Source organism: Mesoplodon bidens, assembly GCF_964165515.1.
Source record: "Mesoplodon bidens genome assembly, chromosome: 14".
Taxonomy (NCBI): domain Eukaryota; kingdom Metazoa; phylum Chordata; class Mammalia; order Artiodactyla; family Ziphiidae; genus Mesoplodon; species Mesoplodon bidens.
The window spans coordinates 68,230,812-68,255,716 of NC_138170.1; the positions used below are offsets into that span (position 1 = coordinate 68,230,812).

Genomic DNA, 24,905 nt, shown 5'->3' on the forward strand with positions numbered 1-24,905 from the left:
TGGTTATTAAATCTAAAACCATAATTTAGTTATACATGAAAACAAGTATATATATGACTTTCAATCAATAGAAAGTTCTTTATGAGTGACATGGGTTGTACACTAAAAACCATGGATAAGCTAAAGGATTATATTTCTTTGAATAAAAAGTTTTAAAATTGGGAAAAATAAATAAATAAATGGGCTGTCACTCCTTCCCCAGGTTGGTCAAAACCACAGGCCTGCAGAATGGGCCCAGTTGGGCCGGAAGGCATGGAAGCCACACCGTGGACACCTTCTGCAGAGCAGGGTGCCAAGGCCCAGAGTGACCAGGTCAGGGCTGGGGAGCACACACTGAGTTTGCGGCAAGGCCCTGGCTGAAACCCCGGTTCCCAGACGGGCTTAGAGAGTATCTTACAAGTTTTAGAAACTGTGGTGCTTAGTTCTATCAGAATTTGCTCAGTGACCTCTCTTCTTGGGAGAACCACACTTAGCTTATGATTTAGGAGGAAACCCTAGGGCTGCTGGTTCCTGCAATTCTACTCCGTGATGTAGCTCGAGTGTTGCAGGAGGGGCTGGGGAAGCCTGCTGGGGGTCGGGCACTGCACTCAGGCCTGAATGGGGTGGCGACAAAGGAGGACCTGGGTGTTGTGTCATCTTCTGTGGCCGCAGCGGCCCTGGGCAGGGGGTCTGTGGGGAGGGGGCAGGGCACTTGAGGTTCATCAGCCACGTGGCCTCAGCCTCAGGGTGAACAAGGAGCATCCAGGTGGCAGTAGAGCAGGAGGCTCAGCTGGCGTCGTTGATGGCAGTCCGAGGGCCCCCCAGCAGTCTCTCACGCTCGCCCTCCTCTGCCGGGGGCCGGCCCCTGGACAGGCGGCTCAGTAGCAGGCAGTGCAGCCCGTTGTAGAGGGCTGTGCCCGTCAGGAGGATGAGGAAGCCAAGGATCTGCAGCGGGTGGAAGGCCTCCCAGCCCAGCGTCAGGCTCAGTGCCCAGATGACAATGGTACGCAGGCTGTCCAGAACCATTCGGGTGGTGGCGCTCAGTTCCTTGGTGACACTGATGCCTGCAAAGTTGAAGAAGGCGATGCTGCTGATGTTGCCCAGCAGCGCCAGTGCGATGAGTGGCTGCCGGCCCACCTGGCAGAAGGCGTCCAGTGCGTCCTCCAGCGTCCCGCGAGGGTTTCCACTGAAGGAACCGGCGGGGATGTAGTACATGGGCACCAGCAGCAGGAAGAGGATCACGAAGCCAAAGAGGCCTGCGGGAGTGGAGGGAGCACGTCACGCTCTCCGCTGGGCCCCCCGCCCCGGCAGCGTGCCCCGGCCCACCCAGCCGGGCTCCGCTGACCTCCCAGCCACCCCTCCGAGCCGCCCTCGCACCAGCTCCTTCCTTCCAGCTCCTGGAGCCGTTCTGCTCACTAGGAACTACAACGGCCTACTGAACGGCCTCTGACGGCCCCTTCTCCACTTGAATCCATGTCTTCTGACTGGACAAGAATAGGAAATACATTTTATATTGTGACCAGTGCACAGACATGTACACATACTTTCACAAAACGACAGCTACCCTGACAATGTACAATGCTCTCTGACACTTTTTAAACTCAGTTCTATTCACTGACGAAAGGGTTGCTGGCTGCAAGCACGACACTGCTCTCACAAGTGTGGAAAAACAGAGCTAACTCAGCGCTGTTGGTGTGCGACAAGGAGCTGGGCCAGAATGTAAATCAAGGCACTGCTTCACTCAGAAAGTCTTGCTAGGAAAAAAAAGAGAGTGGAAGCAATCAGTATGCTTGATGACATAGTTGATTTAGGTGGTTAACGTTCTGCTGTAAGCCCTCAGCTCACGGTGGACCAGGCACCAATAGCTCCCTGACAAGCCCGTAGGTCACACTTTGGTAGCACTGCTCTAATCCGCCCTGCTAGTTCCATAATTTTAAAGCATCATTTTGACTTACTTCCCTGCTCAAAAACCTTTGGTGGCTCTTCCCTGCCTGCCATTTAAAGTCTAAAGCCACTTGCCTGATGTCCCAAGGCTCTCCAAGATATGACCCTGACATATTCAATTCCTGATCATTTCCCCTACATCAAACCTGTACCTCCCCCAAACTATTCCTCACTGGTTTCCAAACTCATACCCAGCTCCCCATGTCTCCACTCTGCCTGGAGTTCCCTCATGTCCATTCTTGCTTCCTGAAATCTGTAGGGCAAATGCCACCTTCCCTGGGCCATGACACTCAGATATGCTTGGCAAGTGAAGCGTCACTTGAGTAAAAGCGGTCCGAGCTAAAACGCACTGCCTGCTCCTTTCTTGCAGGTCGGCTCCTCTAGAGCGGGGCTTGCGTCTCATTCATCTTCGTCCCTGTCCTCCCTTAGCTCCTGGCTGAGTGCATGGCAGCTGTCAGGGTATTTGTCAACATGAACATGGTGAAGGGAGCGAGGAAGGAGGGCGGGAGGCTCACCCTTCCCAGAGGCCCCCAGCACCTTGCCAGGTGCCCTCACTGCCTTCCCTCCACGTGCCGCCCCGCAGGGCGCGCCCCACCCAGCGCCCTCCTGCCAGCCTGTGTTCACACACACCCTCAGTGCCGACTGCCCGCAGTGGGTGCACGTTGTGCTTGTAGACAAACTTCTCCTCCAGCACCATCTGGATGGAGATGACGATCTGGGCCATGATGATCAACAGGTCCCCTGTGGGAAAGGAGGGGCCCAGGGTGAGGCCAGGCTGAGGCAGACATCTCAGCCCACGGAAACCTAAGAGCCCCTACAGCCCCTGACTCCACAGGGCACTGTACAGTCCACGAGGTCCGGCCACGACAGCCCCCGCCCCTGACCTCCTGGCCCCTGAGGGGTGAGGCAGGCCACCAGGGAAGGCACTGTCAGCCTGTAAGGCTCCAGAAGGTCCAGGGGTCTGCCTGGGCCTGAGGGCTGCACAACTGGGGTAAGCAGGTCTTTTGAGAAGCGACAGGCTCTGAGATGGACATTTCTGGTTTAATCCTGCCATGCGTGAGCAGGGTGGCCACTTCACTGTAAAATGGGCTGCAGTGCTTCCTTTCCGGGACCGTGAGGACGGCAGTGACGACGAGCACAGTGCGAAGCACTGGTTGTGCGCTCGCTCAGTGCTCAGTCAGCATGAATTCCTTTCCTCCTCCGGATCCTGCAGTCTGCGTGGCTGTAAGTAGATCGCAGAACTAGCCCTCTCCTTCCTCAGACCTCCCCCTCCTCCCCCACCTCTCCCTCATGCTTGTCCCTTGCTGGTCTTCCCTACACTGTTCCCATCACCTCGGGAGCAGGTGCATGTCCACATCAGCTGGTGTCCCACATGCCCTCCCCCAGGGCTTGGCGTACAGCAGAGCTTGTAAAATGCTTTGTCGAGTGACTCTGTGCTGGGCAGCCCCGGGATGCCCACCCCGGCCACACCTGTGATCACTTCGCTGAGCTTGTGCTGACTGTCGTGCTTGTTCAGGAGGTCAGCCAGGCCCACGACCACCAGCCCTGCGATGGTTGCGAAGATACCCAGCCACTGGCTCAGTGCCAGCCTCCGTCCCAGGAAGGTCACCGAAAACAGGCCTGTGAATATGATCACTGCTCCCCGCAGCATCTGGAAGCTGGAAGCACTGGTCATGTTCAGGGCTAGGAGAGGAGAGACATATGACATTAGCTCCTAAGGGCCCAGCTTGTCTGTTCACTGAGGTGTCCTCAGGGCTGACAGGGCTGGCACGTGGTAAGTACTCAGTAAACCTTGGTTGCGGGCGTGTGTGTAAAGGTCGGTGGGAGAAGGGTGGGGGGAGCTGAAGATGAGTTGGGGGCTCTTTCCCAGCAGCCCCCTTGGGCCACAGGCTTCGCTGAGCCCTTGGCAGCCTGGCTTGGCTACTCACCCACATACATGATGTTGGTCCCGGTCATGTCGCAGAGGGCTGGGGGCAGGAATAGAAGGGGGTTGAAGGGCTGCTGGGGATCCGTGCTGGTGTCTGGGTGCCCTGCAGCTCTGCACCGGAGTAGGTAGAAGACAGCCAGGCAGAAGAACTCCCCCAGGAACATGCCGACTGCCTGTAGGGACAGAAACAGGACTTCAGAGCTGGAAGGGAGACCACCTATAACAAGAGTTTTTTTTTTTTTTTTTTTTTTTGGCCGTGCTGCATGGCTTGTGGGATCTTAGTTCCCCAGCCAGGGATCAAACCTGTGCCCTCGGCAGTGAAAGCATGGAGTTCTAACCACCGGACTGCCAGGGAATTCTCTGTAACAAAATTTTTTAAACATAACTTTTCTTCACACAAGAGTTTACCTATAACCCCAACATGTAAAACAGACAAAAGCAGAACTGCTCTGAGAGGCCAGAGCCTGCCTCCTAGGTCTACCCCTAAGCTCTTCAAACACCTCTATGGAAACTCTAAGGCCATGTAGAGCCTGATCTGAAAACCCACCAATCTAGACCAATCCCTGGTCATGTTCCAGATGGAGAAACTGAGGCCCCAAGAGGCTTGAGAACTTATATAAGGTCACAAAGCAAGTTGCTGGCAGAGCTGGACTAAACTTTAAGTCTCCTGCTTCCCAGTCTAGCAATAAGGTACCTTCCATTGATGGTGTCTGCCCTGCCCCAGTGGGGTCTGGGCTCCCCGTGGTTGGGGAGCAGGTTTTACGACAGGGCTGGATTTTTCCAAATGTGTCCTGACTTGGCCATGGTGAGGGCTGGCCTCAAGGAGTCCAGGGCATGACCGCTCACCAGGACTTGTGCAGGCTTCCTACAGGGACTGTGCCTTCTGACCCCTTCCAGGGACACCTCACACCCTGGCCTCTGTTCTGGGAGGGAGAGAGAGAAGCAACTGGCTCTCCTGAGAGCAAGGGAGGACGCCCCAAACCCAGGTCAGGAAACAACAGCATGGCCTCGTGGGGGCCCCTGACCTGAGGCCTGGGAGACGGAGATGGGCGAGGACAGGCACAGATACCTGGAGGAAGGGATGCTGGAAGCTGTGCTCCTGGCTCCCTCCGCAGCCTGGGGCCACGAAGTTGTCCGCCCACCTGCAGCAGACAGAGAGAAGGTCAAACCCTGCAGTGTGGCAGCGGGCTCTCCCACCTGGTCCTGGGGCCTGCAGAGAGCTCACACCACCTGAAACCAAGAGACCAGACTTAGCGGACTCGGCCCAGAGCGGGGCTCCCTCTCGAAGGGACCAGTCTCCACGGCAAGGAGTCTTCCCCTGGGATGGCAGACAGAACGCGGGGGCCTGTGACCCTTTAGCTGAAATTTCATGAACCTCTAACAGAAATTTAGCATTTCCTCCATTTATGAGTGTAGTATTGCAGTACCTGTGACTTTGTCACACACGGAAATCACAGCTCTTCTCATTATCACATTCGAGTCACTGCAGATATTGTGAAGTATTATTTACCCTCATCACTGCTCCAAAATTACAGTAATTAGACCCACTGCTTACTCTTTCATGTGTTAAGAAATGCATGCACACATGTACATTACTATATCACAAACTGGCTTAATGTCTTGATAACTTTATTTCAATACAATTAGCTTTTTCTGTAATCCTGGGTCTTTTATTTGCACGTTTTAAAACAGTACTCTAGGCTTCACCAGACTATCAAAGGGACCCATATCAAGAGTCCCTGGTCTACAAGGTCACGTGGGCCCTGGGAAATGGCCACCTGACACAGACCACCCGGTCACCTTCCCATAACCTGAAGGGTCTGAAGGGTTTTCTCTAGCACTGGCTCGGAAGCAGGTGGCAAGTACATGGCACTTGCGGAGTGGGTGCCAGCCAGCACCCCGGCAGATGGGCCTCACTGATTATGGCATGCTCCCCGCCGAGCCCAGAGTCCGTCACGGCACAGCGCTCTGGGCAGCTACCGCCAACCATTTTGCACTGACCAACATCTGTCACTAAAACTTATGCCTCTGAATTTCACTTTCGCTGGCCTTCGTTATGTCCCTGGGAATCTAATCTCTCTTTCATTTGAAAGCCCTTCATATACGTGGAGACTTCCCCACCTTCTGAATCTTCTCCTGGTTAAGCAGCCCCATCCCTTGCTAACCTTTCACTCCCCTGGCTGCTGACTTCTGGAAGCACTCCGGTGGGCCCAGGCCCACCCAGAGCCAAGGGCATGTGATCTGGCCCAGACTGAGTCGGGCAACAGGGCAGCCCCTCCCACGTGTCGGACACCCTGGTTAGTTGACCTGGCTTGGACTGCATGCGCCACATCACACTGCTGACTCAAGTCAGTGCAGACCAAGGGCCGCTTGCGGTGGGCCACTGACCTGCCCAGGCTGCAGCAACCCCACTTGTAGGCGGTGGCGGTCCCTAAAGTGTAAGACTCAGGACTTTTTTTTTTTTTTTTTTTGCGGTACGCAGGCCTCTCACTGTTGTGGCCTCTCCCGTTGCGGAGCACAGGCTCCGGACGCACAGGCTCAGCGGCCATGGCTCACGGGCCCAGCCGCTCTGCGGCATGTGGGATCTTCCCGGACCGGGGCACAAATCCGCGTCCCCTGCATCGGCAGGCGGACTCTCAACCACTGCGCCACCAGGGAAGCCCCCAGGACTTCTTCTTAAATGTCTTTCCTTACAATGTTTGTCAAGAGCAGCTACGTGGTGGTCCCCAGCCCGTCTGCTGGCTCCTCTGTGCACAAGCCTCAGCTCCCAGAGTGCAGGGAAGCCTTCTGCTTCCTGTGCCCCAAGCAGGGGCCACTGGTCATGCCAAACGGTGCAGGTCTGGGTTTGACAAAGATCCTGTGCAGGCGGCGCTTCTCTGTGCCTGAGTCTGAGGAGGGGAACAGGGAGCTCTTTCCCACAGCCCGGGGCAAGTGGGCAGGCGGTGGGAAGGGTGGGCTGAGCGCTGGTGGTAGCACAGACCTGGAGGGAGAGATCACGTCTACAAAGAGATCTGAACCTATCCCAGGGCAAGTGAACAAAACAGGACTATGGCAAACTTATCTCAAGGTAGGAGACCCCACCCACTCCCACAGATGTGAGGAGGGAAGGTAGGAGGGCTTCTGGTGCTTGGGAATGGTGGAGGTCAAAGGACAGCTGATGGGCAGCTAGAAGTTCTGATATACCTGGTTGGGAAGGCAGAGGAAATCTGGGTCAGGGGATCAGGCTGGAACCAGACCCAGTACCAAAGGGGCAAAGATAATCCCCATCAAGGACAGAAACCACCTGTTCTCTGGGGTCTCATTTCTGCCCGATCTGCTGTAGGTTGCGACTCTGGGATCCCCAGGCAGGGAAGGACAGGACATGGGATGTGGGTGTGGGACACATACCACCTGTATGGCTCGCCCAGCCTGCCTGGCCTGCTCTCCAGGCAGTTTCACAGACAGAGCCCTCTGGGAGGGCCTGGGCGGGGCAGCTGAGCAAAAGAGAGAAGCGAAGGAGAGCCAAGAGGTCAAGCTTTACCAAGGGCGCAGAAACAACTGCCCTGGAGCGAGGAAGCAGGTCAGACAGAGAGTTCCCAGGGCTCCTTCAGGAGGGACAAGGGCAGTCCTGCCAACTTCATGGTCAACCAGAAGCCTAGGGCAAGGGCTGGTATGGAAGCCCCTTCCCCATCCTGGGGCCACATCCAGAGCACAGACTGGCAGGCTCAAGGCCCCCCGATCTAGCAGTGGGGCCACCTCCTGGAACTCCCCCTGGGCTACTGCCTGTGCACCTTACAGTCATGACAACTCGTATCTCCATCACTTTCTGGTTCCATAGTCCTTGTCACTTGAGAGGCTGTGAGCTCAGCAACTTCCACAGCTTTCAATCCCCTGCTCCTGGCACATTATTATACAGAAGTTCAAACATTTTTTTGTTGCTGTTGAATGAGTGGGACTTCCAGACACCGCTAGACAAATAGGCAGGTACTACAGTCCAAAGGCAATGTATCCATGACTGCTAATTTGCCATCGGGTCCGAGGTGTCCCCTGCTGGTGGGACCAGCTGGGCCTGCCCTTCCCCAGGGAGGGGCCCTGCACGGGGAGCAGGCTGTAGGGCTGGTGCTAAGCCTTCTCCCCTCCCCCTGCGCTGTCTGCTTTCTCCAAGGGGTGGGTCTGCCTGAACAGGCTGGGGCTGGCAGGTTCCCAGCAGGGGAAATGCAATCTTTTTGTATCTGAGTGCCTGAGGCAGGTTTACACCCCAAGGGTTTGGGTGTCAGGACAGGCTGCCTGCCCTGCCCAGACTCTTGGGGCCAGGCAGTTCAGGCCTGCAGTCACTTTGGGATAGAGTCAGCCTTCTCATCTTGGCCCTGGGAAAGGTCTGGCTCACAGAAGGACCCCAGGTAGCACAGAACAAGAGCCAAAAGCCAGACCCGGTTCATCTGGGGGTGAAAGCAATCACTCCCCAGTGGGATAGCACTTACCTCTTTGCAAAACGCTTCACTAACATGTTTTTATGAATGTACAATTCACTGTGTACTGACTTTGTACCAGGCCTGTACTTCTCCCTGAGGAGGCTGGGCACTTCATGTGGGCTGTGTGGTTTAGGCCTCACAAGGAGGATCCTCATTTTACAGATGGGGACTTCAGACCCTGGGGTGGAGAGAGCCATGTTCAGGCTCATACAGTTAACAATGGGCGGCTCTAGGGCCAAACCCATCAGCTTGAACTTATTTTCAGAAAAGGCAGCAGGATACACGGAAAGCTCAGACTTTTGTCTCTCACAGGTTGGATGAGTTATAGATTTCTCACCTATAAGTTGGGGATAATAATGCCAACACTGAAGAACTGGCAAAAGTACTAAGACATGTAAGACCTAGCATATGGCAGGTGGTCACTACACGTTCTTTGCTGTCCCTCTTCCCCCTCTTTCTCCTCTGCTGAGAGGAGCCACTTCCCCTTGCGTTGGGTGGGTGTGGCCCCAGCTCTGCACCAGCCTGAAAGCTTCCGGGGAGAGTATCCATCCTCTGGGACCCAGCCTGCAGGCTGACGCAGAGGCACCTGGAGGGCCACGAAGTGCTGAAAGAGGAGAACAAACTCGGCCATCATCTCGGGAAGCTCCTTGTTTGAGAGATGAGAAACCCAGGGACAGACAGGGCTTGAGGGACACAGGGAAGCACCAGTACCCAGGAGCACCAGCCCCTGTTCTGTGCTCCTTCCTCAACACCCATCACCTTCTTACTCAAGATTCTTCCCACCCTCCTGGCTGAGGTGGGGAAAAGGTCAGCCCTGCAGATGGGCCCTCCATTCTCTCTGGACACTATATCCTGGGGAAAGCTGTGGTCTCTAGGGCAGGAGGCCTTGGGGACCCACCAGGCTCAGGCTGAGGCCACATGAGGAAGTGCCCTCCACTGGCAGAGGAGGGCTTCCTTTAGAGTTCCCTGGGCCTTGGAGGGCTCCGGGTGGGCTACCCTTACTAGGGGTGAGTCATTCTGGCGTGGCCTTGCTCAGTAAACTCAAAGCTCAGCGTTCCGAGAGGTGTACGCGTCTGTGTGGGACCAGGGGTGGCAGTCAGAAGCTGAGGAAGTGGTTAATGTGGCTGCCTCGGACCGATTAGCTGTGTATCCATATTCGCCACAGAATCTGTGCCATTTCCACTCTCATCCTGGGCCTCTTTTTTTTTTTTTTTTTTTTTTTTTTTTTTTGCGGTATGCGGGCCTCTCACTGTCGTGGCCTCCCCCGCTGCGGAGCACAGGCTCCGGACGCGCAGGCCCAGCGGCCACGGCCCACGGGCCCAGCCGCTCCGCGGCACATGGGATCCTCCCAGACCGGGGCACGAACCCGTATCCCCTGCATCCGCAGGCGGACTCTCAACCACTGCGCCACCAGGGAGGCCCCTCATCCTGGGCCTCTTAAGCCCAGTGAGTCAGCTTCTTTCTCTGGCTTGGGATCTTCAGAAGGGCCCCAGGGCTTCTCCACTCTCTGGGGTGTCATAGCAGGTGGCCCTGGCTCACGTGGTGATAAATGATGACAGCCCCCCCTCTCTTAAGTATTAGATAACTCTCCTCAGTAGATCTTACAAGGAGTCTGGGAAGAAGGTGGGGCAGGGATTATCATGCCCATTTTATAGATGAAACTGAGGCTTGGAGACGCCCAGTGACTCATCTAATCCCATAGCTTCCAAGCCTCATGCTCTTTTCACTGCTACACTGCCCTGCTGATTTAAGGCTTTCTCCAGCTGGCCTGAACCCCTCTGAAGCAATTATCCCGTGCCCACTTTTGGAACCTATGGGTGGGGGGAGGGGCAGCTGTCAAGGCAAAAGTTAGAGCTGGTGCAGGAAGGACAGTGAGTCCTCCCCTAAAAGAGGCCCAGTGATCGCAGGCCTCCTGCCACCTTCCTGCAGGCTCCCCAGACCCAGTGGGCCTGACTGTTGGAGAAATGACCCCCATGGCCCTTTCGTGGCTGGGTGGGCTTCACAGCCTTCAGAAGTTTAGGAGGGGATGTGAGCCTTCCTGAGTGAGCGTCTACTTGACCCTGGCTCTTTACATGCAGAACCCCAGCTGGATTCAGGAGGGTGGGGCTCCGAAACGTGCACTGATTCAGGCAGACAGCCCTACGCGGTGCCAGGGGAGGGCAAATGTTTGGTCCCCAGGAAGTGCATCAGCAGAAGCCTGGTGAGGGGGAGAAAGCAGCCACAGAAAGGAGAAGGGAGGGACCTTCTGCCAACACCCAGGGACGAGGCTACAGGGCCAGCCTGATCGGTGACTTTCCCTCCTGGGGGTAGGTGATCCCCAGCTCCAGCCCAGCCCAGCCTGGCCAGGCCGGCTCCCTGCAGCACACCCAATCCTGCTGAGTGGGCAGTGACCTCCTGCAGCAGACAGCTGACCTGTGGTCCCAGCACAGGAGCAGCACGTGCTCACGCCCACTTCCTCATCCACTGTCTTCAGTCCTCCCAAGAAGCCGGGGAGGGAAACATTATGCTCATTTTACAGGCCAAGAAACTGCAAGAGGCTACTAGAGACTCTAACCCTGAATCCTGAGTGACCTCTGGGATGGAGGCTTCAGATGCTTGTCACCCAGTCCCAGAGGGAAGGCACCCCGATGGCAGGGAGAGGAGATGCCACTTATAGGATTACAACTTCCATGGGCACATGCTTGTCTGTTCTTGCCTGGGGAGATGTAAGAGGAAACCCCCAAGGAAGAGGGAGTTTTGGGTACTGTAGCTGTAGAAGACCAGCACTGGACCAAAATCCTGAGACCTAGGTTCTAGACACCCCCCTCCCTCTTAAGTATTAGATAACTCTCCTCCGTAGATCTTACAAGGAGTCTGGGAAGAAGGTGGGGCAGGGATTATCATGCCCATTTTATAGATGAAACTGAGGCTTGGAGACGCCCAGTGACTCATCTAATCCCATAGCTTCCAAGCCTCATGCTCTTTTCACTGCTACACTGCCCTGCTGATTTAAGGCTTTCTCCAGCTGGCCTGAACCCCTCTGAAGCAATTATCCCGTGCCCACTTTTGGAACCTATGGGTGGGGGGAGGGGCAGCTGCCAAGGCAAAACTTAGTCACACACACACACACGAAACTTTTCTTGGGACCTTGACTGTGAACTGTGGGGATGAGAATGGATCATTTCTGTGTTTCTAACAACTTTAAATGCCCCTAAGAATGACTAGAGAAGTCCCCAGCCTCATCCATAGTGGAGGTTAAGAGCATGGATTCTAGAGCCAGACCACTTAGGCTCAAATATAAACTTTGCCACTTAATAGCTGAGTTGAACTTGGGTAAGCAAGCCCCTCTTTCCAGAACCTCAGTTTCCTTATCCAGGGACAAGGAATTTATCTACCTCATAGGGTGGTTATGAGAATTCATTAACTTAACTCATGAAAGGCGGCCAGGGCAGGACGTGGCCCGTGGAGCTCTCTGTGTATTAGCTGGTTAGCGCTTGCTGTGGTCACATTCTCGTCTGTCTGTCCCTGCTAGAAACTGCAGGTCAGCGTGTGATTTCAAATCAATCATCTCTGTCAGGATGTACACAGCCTCTCTCCCACGTTCTTTCTCTGAGAGCGTCCTTCTCACAGTCTGGTCTTAGGACACTGTTTAGGGTCCAATACTGGGGCCCATCACAGGTAGGGAAGCTCCTAAGAGGCCCCACATCAGGCCACAGGGCAGGGGACAGGACCAAAGGTTGGGACCCCACCTGGGAACCTCTTTCTGGCCTCTCAGGCAGCCTCCAAGGGCAAGGCGTCCTGGGGCTGAGGATCCCCTGGCTTCTTACCTGACAGGGCTGGAGCTTTTTACGGAAGGAGCTGAGTCAGCACAGTTTACCTCAGTAGGTAATTCAGCTCTCCTTGTGGACAGCGGCCCTGGCAGACCACAGCCACCCTATAAGCACCAGACTGAGGCCTTGGCTTGTGGGACGGATGGACAGATGACTTGTTCTGCTGCGGTCAGATCCTGAGATGGGAGCCCTCAGGTTGAGTTTCCTTTATAGCTAAGGGCTCAGCAAAGGGAGTACCCTTCAGGAGGCCTCAGGGCCCAGGAGCCCAGCACAAGACACAGACACAGCCGGCCAGAGCCCAACCAGAGAGACAGGTGGGCCTCACCCAGAGGTCCACCTCCTGTGGAGAAGGGAGGACACTGTGATTGCCAAGCATGTACACATCTGTCTCCTCTGCTGCAGATTCTAAGCATCTCAAAGCCTGGGGCCTTCTCTCGGTCACTTCTGTCTCCTTCCCTAGGTCTAGGCAGTGCGTCACACACTGTAAGGACCTTATACATGCCTGATGAATCGAACAGGATACTTCTCTCCCAGACCTCTCTTCTGGGGCATTTCTCACATCACTGATGGAGTACGCTGGGAAGAAACACCCCCCAAAACGAATAAGATACGACTATCCCCACCACCCTTAGGGGGCCTGGAGCGCAGCCCAGAGGGTGACTGGGGTGACTCCCCTTTGCTCTGGAGCCTGGCACGGCTCAGGTGGAAGGGAGGTCTGACTGGGAGAGGGTTACTGTCTACTGTCCTCCACGTGCACCTTGGAATTGGTTCAGAGAAAGGGCAGGCTCTGGGTACTGGGGCTCTTAGATGGTGGGCAGAGGGGCAGGAGGGCCCCGCCCCGAGGTGGGAGCAGAGAAAGGGACGAAGGGCCGCCAAGAGAAGGGGCTGCTTCCCGGGCTTCCCGCTTGTTACAGAGAGGAGGCTGTGCTCGGTCCCTTAGCCTCATGACAGCCCCAGGTCCTCAATCCCCAACCTCCTGAGGACTGTCCTCACCGTCCCACGAGCACCACACCCTCTTACATCAGAGCTGAACTGCCCCCCTGCCCACCCTGCCTGGGTTAATGCCACTTCTGTTCCCCCAGGCAGAAGCCCAGGAGTGATTATTGGATCCTGTGGGTCAGGCCCTGTGGCTTCACTCTGCACCTGGTCTCTCCCACCTGACCCTTCCCTTCCCACCTCACTGCCTCCTCCCAGTTGCCCGTATCTGCTATGCAGCAGCCTTGGAGTGGTCTTCCCTGCAGCCAACTACTTTTCACCTTGACCACCAGGTTCATCGTATCACTTTTAACATGTCACTCCCCATCTCAAAAGCCCCTCTTTGATTATGGGATAAAATCCAGCCTGGGTATTTGGTGCTAGTTACAATCCACTTGGATTTGGCCTTGCTGTTCCTGCCTCGATGTCCCCACCACATGTAGAAATCCTACCAAAGCTTCGAGGCCCAGCTGTAACCCTTCCTCCAAGAGGGGCCCATGGTGCACCCTCTTCTCTGTCATCGCAGACCGCCACGCTCACTGGTCACTCGGTCCGCATGATGTTTATGGTAGCCCTCCCTGGCCCACAGCTCCTGGAGGGCGGGGACCCTGATGCCAGCTTGGAAGGGGCAGGGGAGAGAAACTCCCTCCCATTTAAAGATGAGGAAACTGAGGCGCTGAGTTAGAAAGTGACTCGCTGAGATCAAGCACACAGCGAATCAAAGCCGGGGCTCGGATCCTCCAGCCGGGGACACGGCCCTGCCCCGCATTTCCCTGGGCCTCGTACCCCTTGGGTGGTCCATAAACCGCATGAACGGATCAGAGCAACTGAGCTGGCTGGTGAAGCCAGGAAAGGAGAGCCGCGAAGGGAGGGCGCGGAGTCCCCTCCCCTCCCGGCCAGGCCCGGACTCACTTTGCCGACAGCGTGTTGATGGAGCCGGTGACGAGCATGAGCCCGGTCAGGAACACCTGGTACTTGGTCCAGGCCATGGCGGCGGATGCTGGGAGCGCGAAACAGGAACGCGACCTCCGCGCTCGCTGTAAATGGTAGCCCCCAACCTGGTCACCCCGGGGTCTGGGGCGCGAGTACTTCCGGGCCGGGAGTCATATGACCTGAAAGGCCCCGCCCCGCGCCTGCTCACTCCGCCCCCAGGGAGGGCGCGGGGGCCGGGCGTCTGCGCTCTCCAGAGCCGGAGTTGGGGGCGCTGGTCCTCACAGAGTGACAGTGTCAAGTCACGGGCCCAGGTCTCCCCATCTGCAAAAGGGGCTGATGGGATGATGAAGTGAGAATGCATCGTGGATATTAGAGCGTTCTGTAAACCCTTTAGAGAGATTGAGCTGAACAATGTCAGAGGCAAACCACGGACTAGAAACGTCCAGCGTGGGAATCTCCTCTCTACTGGATACCCAGGGAACTCCCAGGAGGCCTGAGACATGTCCCTAGAGATCCCAACCCGCGGTGTTGCTCACATCTTACAGAAAAGTGGCATAAGAATCTAGTTCCTGCTCCCTGGGAGACTGTTTTATAGCAAAAGAAACTAAATTAAGAAAAGCCGGGCTTCGCCGGTGGCACAGTGGTTAAGAATCCGCCCGCCAATGCAGGAGACACAGGTTCGAGCCCTGGTCCAGGAAGATCCCACATGCCGCGGAGCAACTAAGCTTGTGCGCCACAACTACTGAGCCTGCGCTCTAGAGCCTGCTAGCCACAACGACTGAGCCCGTGTGCCACAACTACTGAAGCCCGCGTGTCTAGAGCCCGTGCTCTGCAACAAGAGAAGCCACCACAATGAGAAGCCTGTGCACCACAACGAAGAGTAGCCCCTGCTCGCCGCATGCAGAGAAAAGCCCGCGTGCAGCAACGAAGACACAGCACAGCCAAAAATAAAATAAATAAAATAAAATAAAATAAAAAAAAGAAAAGCCGAGTGATTTGCTTGTGATCAACGCTGGTGAGTGACGGAGTGGGGGTTTGCATGCACCTTCTTCAGTCTCCGCCAAATCCGTGCCTTCCGCTCAGCGCCTCCACGAATCTCACCCCGTTGCTCCTTTCTGCATTCCCCGGATGCTGCTCAGAGCATGGAAGGCAGGAAGACCTCGGTTTGTGCGCAGAGGCTTCTAGCTTTTAAAATCCTGCTCCTAGTTTTCAGCCCCCAGCTGCCCTCAGTCCTCACCTCCAGCTCTCTGTCTGCACGCCATGCCATGCCCAGTCACACCACAGGCTGGAGCACAAGGCCTTCGAGGATCTGCTTCAGACCCAGTGAGCACATTTCCCCGTTATTACAGATCTTGCTGCTGGAGGTACAGGGGTAGGGCCTGCCTGCCACCTCCTCCTGCTTGCCCTAAGACTGCCTTGACCTTATGAAAATGACCAGTGTTGAATCACAAAAACTCGCAAGGGACTGGACCAGGAAGACCTGAGAGAAAAGGTGTAGAAGGGGGGTTCTGGACAGAAGTAGGGTAGAAGGGGAGGGGCTATCCCAGAGGAGGGAACGGCGGTGCGATGGCACCGAGGTATGAGTGGGCGTGGAGTGTGTCTGGGAGCCGCAGATCATCCGGGAACTTTCCTACACTGTAGTCTGTTCTTTTCAGTCAGTGGGGGAGTTGAGAGACGCAGAAAAAGGTTTCTTCTGAGCTTCTTGTCTTCAACACCACTAGTTTCATGTAAAGGAATTACTTCAGTTATCCAAAAATATTGACTTAGACGTTGAGGCCTGTAGAGATGAATGAAACACAGCTTCTGTCCCAAGGGGTAGACCAGCTCGGTCCACAGCAGCTGCATAGCCCCATCCCTGTCGGAGCCAGTTCCTACAGCACAGTGACACACTCAGCGGGGCTCTGAACTGTTTTCCCCACGTGTCCAAGCCAAGGACACTGTCTTGAAATAAACATTACTAATGATTAGTGGTGTCACCTGCCTGACATGATGTCACAGTCTTTGTGTGTCTCCATAGCCACATCATAAAATGAATTTTAGTTTATCACGATGTTCTGACCATTCATCCAACTGCTATCTTTGGAGCCCAGGAGACAGAAGGATTTATTGGCAAATACATATGGAGTCCACTAAGTGCCAGGCCCAGAGCCAGTCATGGAAGCCCAAAGACAAGCAGGACAAGGTCTCTGCCCTCAAGGAGTTTGGGATTTTATGGAGGAGAGGAGTGAGTTCACCGGCAACCATGCGGCAGCATGAGGATGTGTAAGAGGCAGAGGGAGTTGGGAAAGGGACAGATTCCTCAAGAGGGGTGGGAGTAAGGGCATGACAGTGACAATCAGGGCTGTCCTGGATCAGCCACCCCGTCTGTGCCCGCCTGTGGAGAAGGCGGTTGCTCCAGGTAGAGACAACCCTGCTGGACACACGGGAGGTGGTGCCAGCCCCCGCATTGGGGAGTGACCTACACCGAGGTTCCAGGCGTCTGCCAGCCTGGCTAGACTACACTTTCCAGGTGGAAAGTAAGGTTGACATTAGTGTCCCCAGGTAGCAGCAAGGCATGGGGCCTCAGGAGATTGGAATTCTGAGAAAAGTAGAGAGGAATCAGGGTGGATATTGTAGACAGAGAATGTTACTTGCCATTTCAGTAAACAAAGGGTGATGGTCATAAAGCCCTCAGCCACCGCAACCCCCAGCGGTGCGCCCTGAGGGGATTCAGGATGGAGAAAGCGGGATAGGTAGTTAAGGTGCATATCAAAGAAATAATTTTAATAAGTCCAGATTCTTGCATTGCCCCATACAAAGTAAAGCGCTAAAATCATTACCTTGAGATATGTGTGTGTGTGTGTGTGTGTGATTAGCAGTAATCTTTTTTTTTTTTTTTTTTTTTGCTGTACGCTGGCCTCTCACTGTTGTGGCCTCTCCTGTTGCAGAGCACAGGCTCCGGACGTGCAGGCTCAGCGGCCATGGCTCATGGGCCCAGCCGCTCCGCGGCATGTGGGATCCTCCCGGACTGGGGCACGAACCTGTGTCCCCTGCATTGGCAGGCAGACTCTCAACCACTGCACCACCAGGGAAGCCCAGCAGTAATCTTTTGATGTTCAACCACAGGGGGTTTTTTCCAGCAAAAACTCCTCTATATCCTGGCTCCTCCCTACCTCTCTGGAACAATTCCTCAGAGCTATCTGAGAAACTGATTCCCGGGCTATAGTCCTCAGTAAGAGCATCGAATAAAACATAACTCAGTTTTTAGTGTGTTATGTTTTGTTTATTCTGTCGACAATATGTTCATACACTGGCTTTGCAAAATCCTTCAGATTGTTATTTGATGAAATGCAGGGGTAGAGCTTAAGGTATATTTTGGTACAAATTTGCCGCGTAATTTTGGAAGTGCTGATTTCCTGGGCTAAATAACATGTTCCCAAACATATGTTGTTAATACTTTGTACTTGGCCTGGATCTCTGCCCTTCTAAATTTCTGGGGAGATCTGGTGTCCTTGAGGATGCTGCCCAGGGAAGCCACTAAAGACTTTGGTGGCTGGGGACAGCGGAGACAATGGGTAAGGTGAAGTGAGGCAGGGAGATTTGGGGGCCTCCGGAGCCTCCTCTCTCCCTCTCCGAAACTTTACAAAGTCAAAGGTGGGCCAGCCTTCTTTGGGTGGTGATCTTGTCCATCAGAGGAGCAGTTGTCTTCTAATTGCTCAGTTTTTATTGTCCTGACTAAAGACTATAGCTTGCCCAAAGATCACTTGGAGTTATATGAAAGGGAGCAAATTTTCAGCAAAGGGAGGAAATTTACTGACCCTTAGGGGTGCCAGAGCCACAGAATCCTCATGTGTGGATGGGGCGGTAGGTGGAGATAGGAATTTTTCCATGTACCCCTAAAAGGGCAGAATCTCCAGAAGTGGAATGACATCTGTGCAAGTTGTCCCAGGCTAGGGAAGAGAGGGAGGCTGGGTCTGCCACTTAGAGCAAAGTGACTGGGTTCAGTCACTTAACCATTCAGAGCCCTACTTTCCTATCTATAAAATGGGAACAATACAGTCTCAGCTTTTTGTGCAGAGGGAAGGAGGGCAGATGTGGGAGTGCAGCAGAGGCGTGGGGAGAGTTATTATAGCTGCTCTGAGGTCAGGGCAGGTCTAGCTGAGCAGTGCCAAGAAGGATCTCAGGCTGTGTGTTAAAAAGCACTTCTCAGGATTTTCATAAAAGCATGATACAGGCTTTGGGTCTTTTCTCTCAAAGTCTGGGACACTTTGAACAAAATTGTGTGCTACCTTCAAAGAGCCTCTAATTTCCAGAATCAAATAAAGTGCGTCCCTGCAAACTCCTGCATTCATACTCAAAGCTTACTGCCTGCCTGTGGCTTGTCTGAAAGACTGAACATTCTCTAATGAATTTAATCACATTTTGGATTAGAAGAGTTATTTTACCCTGGGAAGGACAGTGATACATTGAGAGACAGGCCAGGTCAGACATGTTTTGGTTTGAACAAGAAGTTTTTTGCTGTACGTCCTTGGGCCATTTCCCTCCTGTGTAGACTGCTCCCCTGCTAGAAGGTGCCCTCCTGATGGGCAGGTAACCAAACCTTAGTCAGGCTCCTGAACCTTCTCCTAGGCCCATCTGTGCACTTTCTTATAAAATCCAGTTTTATCAAGAACCCTGCTAAGTCAGTTTAACCAGAACCTGCCCCCTACCTCCATGTCTGACCATCTTTGTTATCTGATGGAGTTCCTCACCTTCCACCATCCCTCAGGGGATGTCTGATTACCCTGGCCTGTCTTCAGCAAGAATCCTATTATGTCGGTTTAGCCAAATGTCCCTTACCCCGATGTATCCTCTTAGTAATTTTCCATCCTCTGACTACTCCCCACCCCCACCCCCCTGACCTGTTACTAGGCTATAAATTCCCATTGCCCATGCTGTATTTGGAATTGAGCCTTGTTCTAGGCTGAGGTGTCTTTCCCCCTATTGTAATTCTCCTGAATAAAATCTGTTTTTATCACTCTAACTAGTGTCTGGCTCTGTTTTTTCTTTGACACAGGACTGGGTATCTAGTTGCCCATCTCTCCCGACAGGGTGGGCATTGCAGGGCAGCCATCTGAGACTGTGGCTGGAAAGAGGAGGGAGGGGTTTGGGAGGAGGAGGGCAGGGTCAAGATCCGGCTCTCTCCTGGGGGAGACCCAGGAGATGACAGAACCGGGCCTGACAGGACCTAACAGGGAAGGGAATGTGAATGGTCCATACCGGTGCAGACGGGGTAGATGTTGTTCGTGAGCTCTTTCTGGCTGACTTTACAGCTGGTTTCTATGGCGACCAGAGATGATTAGATTAGGCAGCACCTGCTCCTTCCAGCTTCAGGCCCTCATAAGGTCATTCTCAAATCTTTCCTCTTTGCCTTTATTTCATAACATCATCTTTGGCCTGAAGTATCTAAGCTCTTATTATATTGGGTTTGCTGGTGTATGAGACCAAAATGAATCACAGCTGATAATTCCAGAAATGCCATTTCCAGGGATTTATTCTAAAGGATTTTCCGTATGAGTTTGTTAAAGCAGTGGATCGGGAACCACCTAAATGTCCATCGAAAGTATAGTAATTAAATGGTACCTCCATATACCCCCCACAGGGAATGCAGGGTGGCTTTACAAAGGGACAAGGATGCTATTTATATGCTGATGTACAGCGATCTTCAAGATGCCTTTTTTGTTTGTTTGTTTGTTTGTTTTTTAAACACCTATTTATTTGGTTGTGCCGGGTTAGTTATGGCACACAGGATGTTCGTTGCTGCCTGTGGGATCTTCGCTGTGGCGTGCAGATCTTTAGTTGCAGCATGGAGAATCTTTTAGTTGCTGCATGCAGGCTCTTAGCTGCGGCATGTGTGATCTAGTTCCCTGACCAGGGATCGAACCCCCGCCCCCTGCATTGGGAGTGCCGTGTCTTAACCGCTGGACCACCAGGGAAGTCCCCAAGATGCCTTGTTAAGTGCCCTGTGCAGGAAAAGCTATCATTTGTGTAAAAAAGTTAAAAAGAATCTTTGTAAATTACAAAGATTACTGTGGACAGACATGTAGAAACTGATAATCCCGGAATTTGGCAGTAGAGGGCTAAAAGACTCACTTTTCATCACATACCCTTTTGCTACCTTTTGGATTTCATACCATATGTACCTTTGCCTATTCAAAAATGATAAACAGAATAAAGGATGCAGTACCAGGAAGATGGTGCACCCATGAACGGGACACTTCATTTTCACAACTACCTGAATTGAGACCTTCTCCCAGACACACAGCTTCCCTAAAACTGTGTGGGAAGTTTGGGAAGCACAGTCTTGCTGCCCAAGAGCTGGGTTATGGTCCTGAGGACTGAATACTGACTTGCTGTGTGCTTGTAGGCTGGTCACTTCCCCTCTCTGAACTTCAGTTGGACCACCTGACAACCTAGGGGCCTCCCAGATCCTGGGCTCTGCCCCTGCAGGTTGGCCAATACGAGGTTCACCACACAGCCACTAGATGGTGTGCTGCCCTTACTACTAAAGGAGAGATGCTGTGGCTGGGGCCCATCCAGCTGTTAAAAATGTTTGTGAGTCACGTGAGGAAACTTTAACATCAAAAAGCATCCGCCCCAGGAGTATCTCGGGCATTGTAAGGTAAGTGATTCAGAGAGATGCAGAATAACAAAAAGAGGGGCTGAGGACTCCGCTTCTCTCGGGGTCAAATGGTGGAGGGTGCAGTCAAGTGTCCTCAACCACGATGGGAGAGTGGACTGCTTAAGAGGTTGGCAGGACCCCAGGCCTGGCACAAGGTTTCAGCCTCCCTGTCAGTTTAGGGATTCCTTGGCTGGGGCAGACAGCCTTGAAGGGCATGGGCTGTAGAATCAATGGTGGGCGGGTCTGTTGACCTCCTTGAGCCTCTGTTTCCCATTTGCAAAATGGGTATAATAGTCATAGCTACCCTATAGGGTTGATCTGGCAAATAAACAATTATATGTAGTTCCCTTAGTAGTCTCTGACCTTGACACATCAGAAGAGCTCAGTAAATGTAGCTTTCGTGCATATAAAGAGTGGAGACTCAGCTGCGTCTATGGAGGACACTCCTGGGGATTGATATCCATGACTGAGCCCAGATGGAAGGCAGGAGGGCTTCTCGGAGAAGGAGGTTCCCCATCTGAGGCAGAAGTATGCTGAACTGTTTTGCAGATGGAGCTAATCACTGCTGGGCTCAGAAGGGGAGGATGGCCTTTTTTTTTTCTTTTCTTTTCTTTTGTGGTACGCGGGCCTCTCTGCTGTGGCCTCTCCCGTTGTGGAGCACAGGCTCCGGACGCGCAGGCTCAGTGGCCATGGCTCATGGGCCCAGCCGCTCTGTGGCATGTGGGATCTTCCCGGACTGGGGCACGAACCCATGTCCCCTGCATCGGCAGGCGGACTCTCAACCACTGTGCCACCAGGGAAGCCCGGGAGGATGGCCTTTTAAAGAAGTTTTTGGCCAAAGCCAGCATTTGAAATGGCTGGAAATCAGTAGGACTGTTAATGTGTAATTTTTAGCGACTCCAGGCAAACGACCTTTTCTCCACAGCAGAGATGGGTTTTAGCCTGAGGGGGCAGGCAGGGCAAGTGTGCCAGGGGAGGACATGTTCTCCGGAGTGAGACGTGACCGTGTGGGCGGGGCATCGGCACCTCCTAGCTCTCTTTTCCGCTGAGCGGCTCCCTCCGCTATGGAGGTGCCTGGAGGAAGGGGCGTCCTTTTCCCCCACACAATGGGGATGTTTTTCACCACATGAGGTGGTGCCTCCCAGAAGGGGCTCCTTTGATTCCACCAAGGGGAATCGAAACCAGCTTGCTTTAGGCCTGAGAGAGTCGAGTGGAAATAGGTTTTCCTTTCTCCAACATAGAGAGACCTGCGGGAGATCTTTACTGAAAGCAGCAGATCTCAGTCTTTCTCACTTTCTTCCTCCAAAACAGTGCTTCCAAAAGGTTCCTGTAAAAATGCAGATTCCCAAGTTGATTGCTTGGAGATTCTCAAAGGGTGGGTCTGGTGAGTTGGTCCTGGCTGGCCTGGGCTGTCTCCGCACCATCCGATGAGGGGACTCCTGTGTGAGGGGCCCTGGGGCGGGGGCCGGGGGTCAGCACTGAATGATCCTAGAAGCATGGGCTGGAGAGAGGCAGCCGAAGGACCACAGAGGCCCCATCTCAGGGCTGCTGGCTGAGCAGATGAGCTTGGGCAATTCCTTCCAGAAGCAAAGAGCAGCGTGGCCCAGGCTGAGGGCAGTGAGGTGCGGTGGGAAGGACACTGCATTTTCAGTCTGGGCTTTGCTCCTTCCCACTTGTGTAACCTTGGGCAGATCATTCAACCTCCCTGAATCTTGGCTCATCTGTAAAGCGAGGAGAGTGATTCCTGCCTTGTACAGTGCTGGCATCTGGTAGGTATTCAACAGTGGTGGCTGTTCTTTTCCCTGTAGTAGAGAATTTTAACTTGGCCATGGACCCCTGGGGGACAGGCTTCAGGGTATCTGCCTGGGCTGTGGGAACAGGGGATGGGGTGAGCCTATGCCCCTCGTAACTCTGCCCAAGCACACCCTCTCCCTGCCAAGGACCCCCTGGGCCAGCCGGTCCAGGCCTCTCCCTGATTCTTATTCTCTCAGTTCAGAGCTGCTGAAAGTACAGATTCCTGTGACCACCTCCTTGGTCCTTCTCAGGCCTCAATTTTCTGATGGGTGAAATGAGGCAGGTTGAGCCTTTGAGGTTCCTTCTAACTCTGGTCAAGTCTTGTGCAGTGATTAATTCTGCCCTAGGCAGACTGAGGCAGGGAAAGCCAAGCCCCACGTGATGCTTTACAGCCCTGCTGAAGACGGGACCTGGGCCTGCGCTGACTCCCCTGCAGCTCCCAGTGCATCCTCGGTGACACGGGACATTGTCTGCATGTGAGAGTCAGATTTTTCCCCATGAATCGACAGGAAGGGAGAAGTGCTCTCCACAGTTGTTAAAACCAGAGAGGCCTTTCAGGCCGAGACTGGCTCTGCCACTTTCCTTGTATGACTGTGGACACGTTATTTCAGCATTGAGTCTCCTCATTTACAAAGTCGAAGGGCAGGATAAGGTGGTCCCTTTGGGGCCTCTCCGTAATGGCAGACCCATGAGGCTGGGACAGCTTGGTCCTACCCTGGGCTGTCTGTAAATTTCCTCATAAAGATCCATCCTGTCCTCATGCTTTCTGGGCCCTTCTTGATGTTGGCTTGGAAGCTGAAGCTCCCTCCTCCTAAGCGTTTTAGCTGTGGGACTTCAGACAAGTCCACAGGCCCAGATGAATTATGCAACCCTTATTTGTAGGGTTTGACTGCTTCACAGGTTCAGGGAGGAGATGAAGGGGTCAACTGTACAGTGATGCGCTGGGTATGGTAGATTACAAGGTTCATCTTAACACCCCAGGCAGCTGCTATTCATTTTTGATGCTTTGATGCAGGATGACAGCAGTCTGGTCCAGGCAGACAGCTGGCCCAACATCCTGGAAGCCCATTCATTTGCCCACCCCTACTCCCAGCCCAGAGCTGGCCCTGGGGGAGGTGGTCTCTTGGGGGAGGGACTTGGGTCTTCTGAGTTTCCTCAGCTGTTGGGTTGTGGAAGAGCCAGGTGGACATGTGGTACCTGCCTGCCCCTCCTGGCCTCATACCCTCCTACAGGCCTGTGTTCCTCCTTCCTGCCCTGGAGGCAGGGCTGCTGGGGCTCCTGCTGCCACCGGAGCATCTGATCTGTGGGTTGGAAGCACCTGTGAAACATGAGGCCGGGGAGAGCCAGGGAGATTCCATCACAGGATTTTGAAAATCTTCCCCCTTCCTAGCTGTGCCACAGGCCCTCCTTGGCCTCCCTGGCAGGCAAGGAGAGTAAATTGTTCTCAGCTCTGGAAGTAGCAGCTGGGGCATCCCAGGCCCTCCCAGCTCTTGGAGAAGTGCCTGCTATGTGCCCCCTGCCACTCCCCTGTCCAGGCTGGTATAGAGATGGAGCAGTCCTTCCAGAGAGCAGCTGCATCCATCAGGACAGAGTGGAGGTCACTGTACTTTGCTGCCAGGCGTGTTTTCTGAAACTCTAATTTACATGCATTGCTCCTTTGCCCTGGCTCCCTGCTGCCTGTGGAATAATATACCCACACACCCCAGCTTGGTGGATGCATCCAGGGTCTCTCTTCCACTCTCCTCCTCTTTTCCCTCCTCTTTCTCCCTCCACAGGTCCACAACCATCTCTTGATGCCTGTTAAGTGTAGGTATCTGTGAGGCTCCAGAGATATAACCATGAAGGAGATGGACACAAAGCTTCCCTCCTCAGCCCCACGCCCTCCCCATCCCAAGAAGCCCTGAGCTCTTCCCATTGTTCTGGATCCTTCTGAGAGCATTGCCTTGTCTGAGCCTTCATTCAAGCTCCTGCCTCTGCAGTGCCTTTGCCATTTGCTACATCCCAGCCTTCCTTCCAGGCTCTGTCAGGGCCAGCTCTATTCCATGTCCATCCCCTCCCTGGCCAGCTCTCCCCCCGCATCAGCCCCCTCCCCTCCCCAGCATGTGTGCATACCTGCGAAAACAACAGCACAATCAAGACAGTGAATATACCCCTCACCCCAAATCTTTCCTGTGCCCCTTTTTAAAGTGCCCCTCCCAGCGCTGTAAACTGTCGATTTGCTGTCTGTCCCTCTAGACCAGTTTACACTTCCCAGAGTTTTCAATGGATGGAATTCTACAGTGTGTCCTCTCTGTCTGACTTCTGTGATCTTTTGTGACTCATCCATGATGCACGTATCACTGGTTCATCCCTTCCTGTTGCTGAGTGGTAACTAGTTCTCAGCATGGAAATGCCCAGTTGGTTTAACCATTTCCCTGCTGGTGGATGTTTGGGTTGTTCCTGTGTTTTGCTGT

The 24,905-nt window shown here is 53.9% G+C and overlaps 1 protein-coding gene across 2 annotated transcripts; it reads right to left on the reverse strand.

The window, feature by feature from the left end:
• SLC35F6 (solute carrier family 35 member F6) lies at positions 1–14,179 on the reverse strand. Of its 2 annotated transcripts, XM_081254271.1 has the most exons (7): positions 9,736–9,874; positions 8,371–9,497; positions 4,920–4,992; positions 3,852–4,023; positions 3,394–3,606; positions 2,554–2,664; positions 1–1,235 (listed from the first exon to the last, which is right to left on the reverse strand). In XM_081254271.1, exons 2-7 carry the CDS (start codon positions 8,544–8,546, stop codon positions 766–768), a joined length of 1,215 nt encoding a protein of 404 aa, XP_081110397.1. In that variant the 5' UTR covers positions 8,547–9,497; positions 9,736–9,874; the 3' UTR covers positions 1–765. The 2 variants fall into 2 exon arrangements, with proteins under 2 accessions (XP_081110397.1, XP_081110398.1); XM_081254272.1 differs by lacking the exons at positions 8,371–9,497; positions 9,736–9,874 and adding an exon at positions 13,998–14,179.
• Between the last annotated feature and the right edge of the window lie 10,726 nt (positions 14,180–24,905).

Bases quoted from the DNA above. Each gene is read 5' to 3' on its own strand.
- SLC35F6 (XM_081254271.1), bottom strand. From the start codon at position 8,546: ATGGGTTTGGCCCTAGAGCCGCCCATTGTTAACTGTATGAGCCTGAAC. The intron at 4,993-8,370 runs GTCAGTACACAG...TGTCTGCTGCAG, and splicing joins AAGTACAGGCCTGGTACAAA to GTGGGCGGACAACTTCGTGG. The intron at 3,607-3,851 runs GTGAGTAGCCAA...CTCCTCTCCTAG, and splicing joins GACCAACATCATGTATGTGG to CCCTGAACATGACCAGTGCT.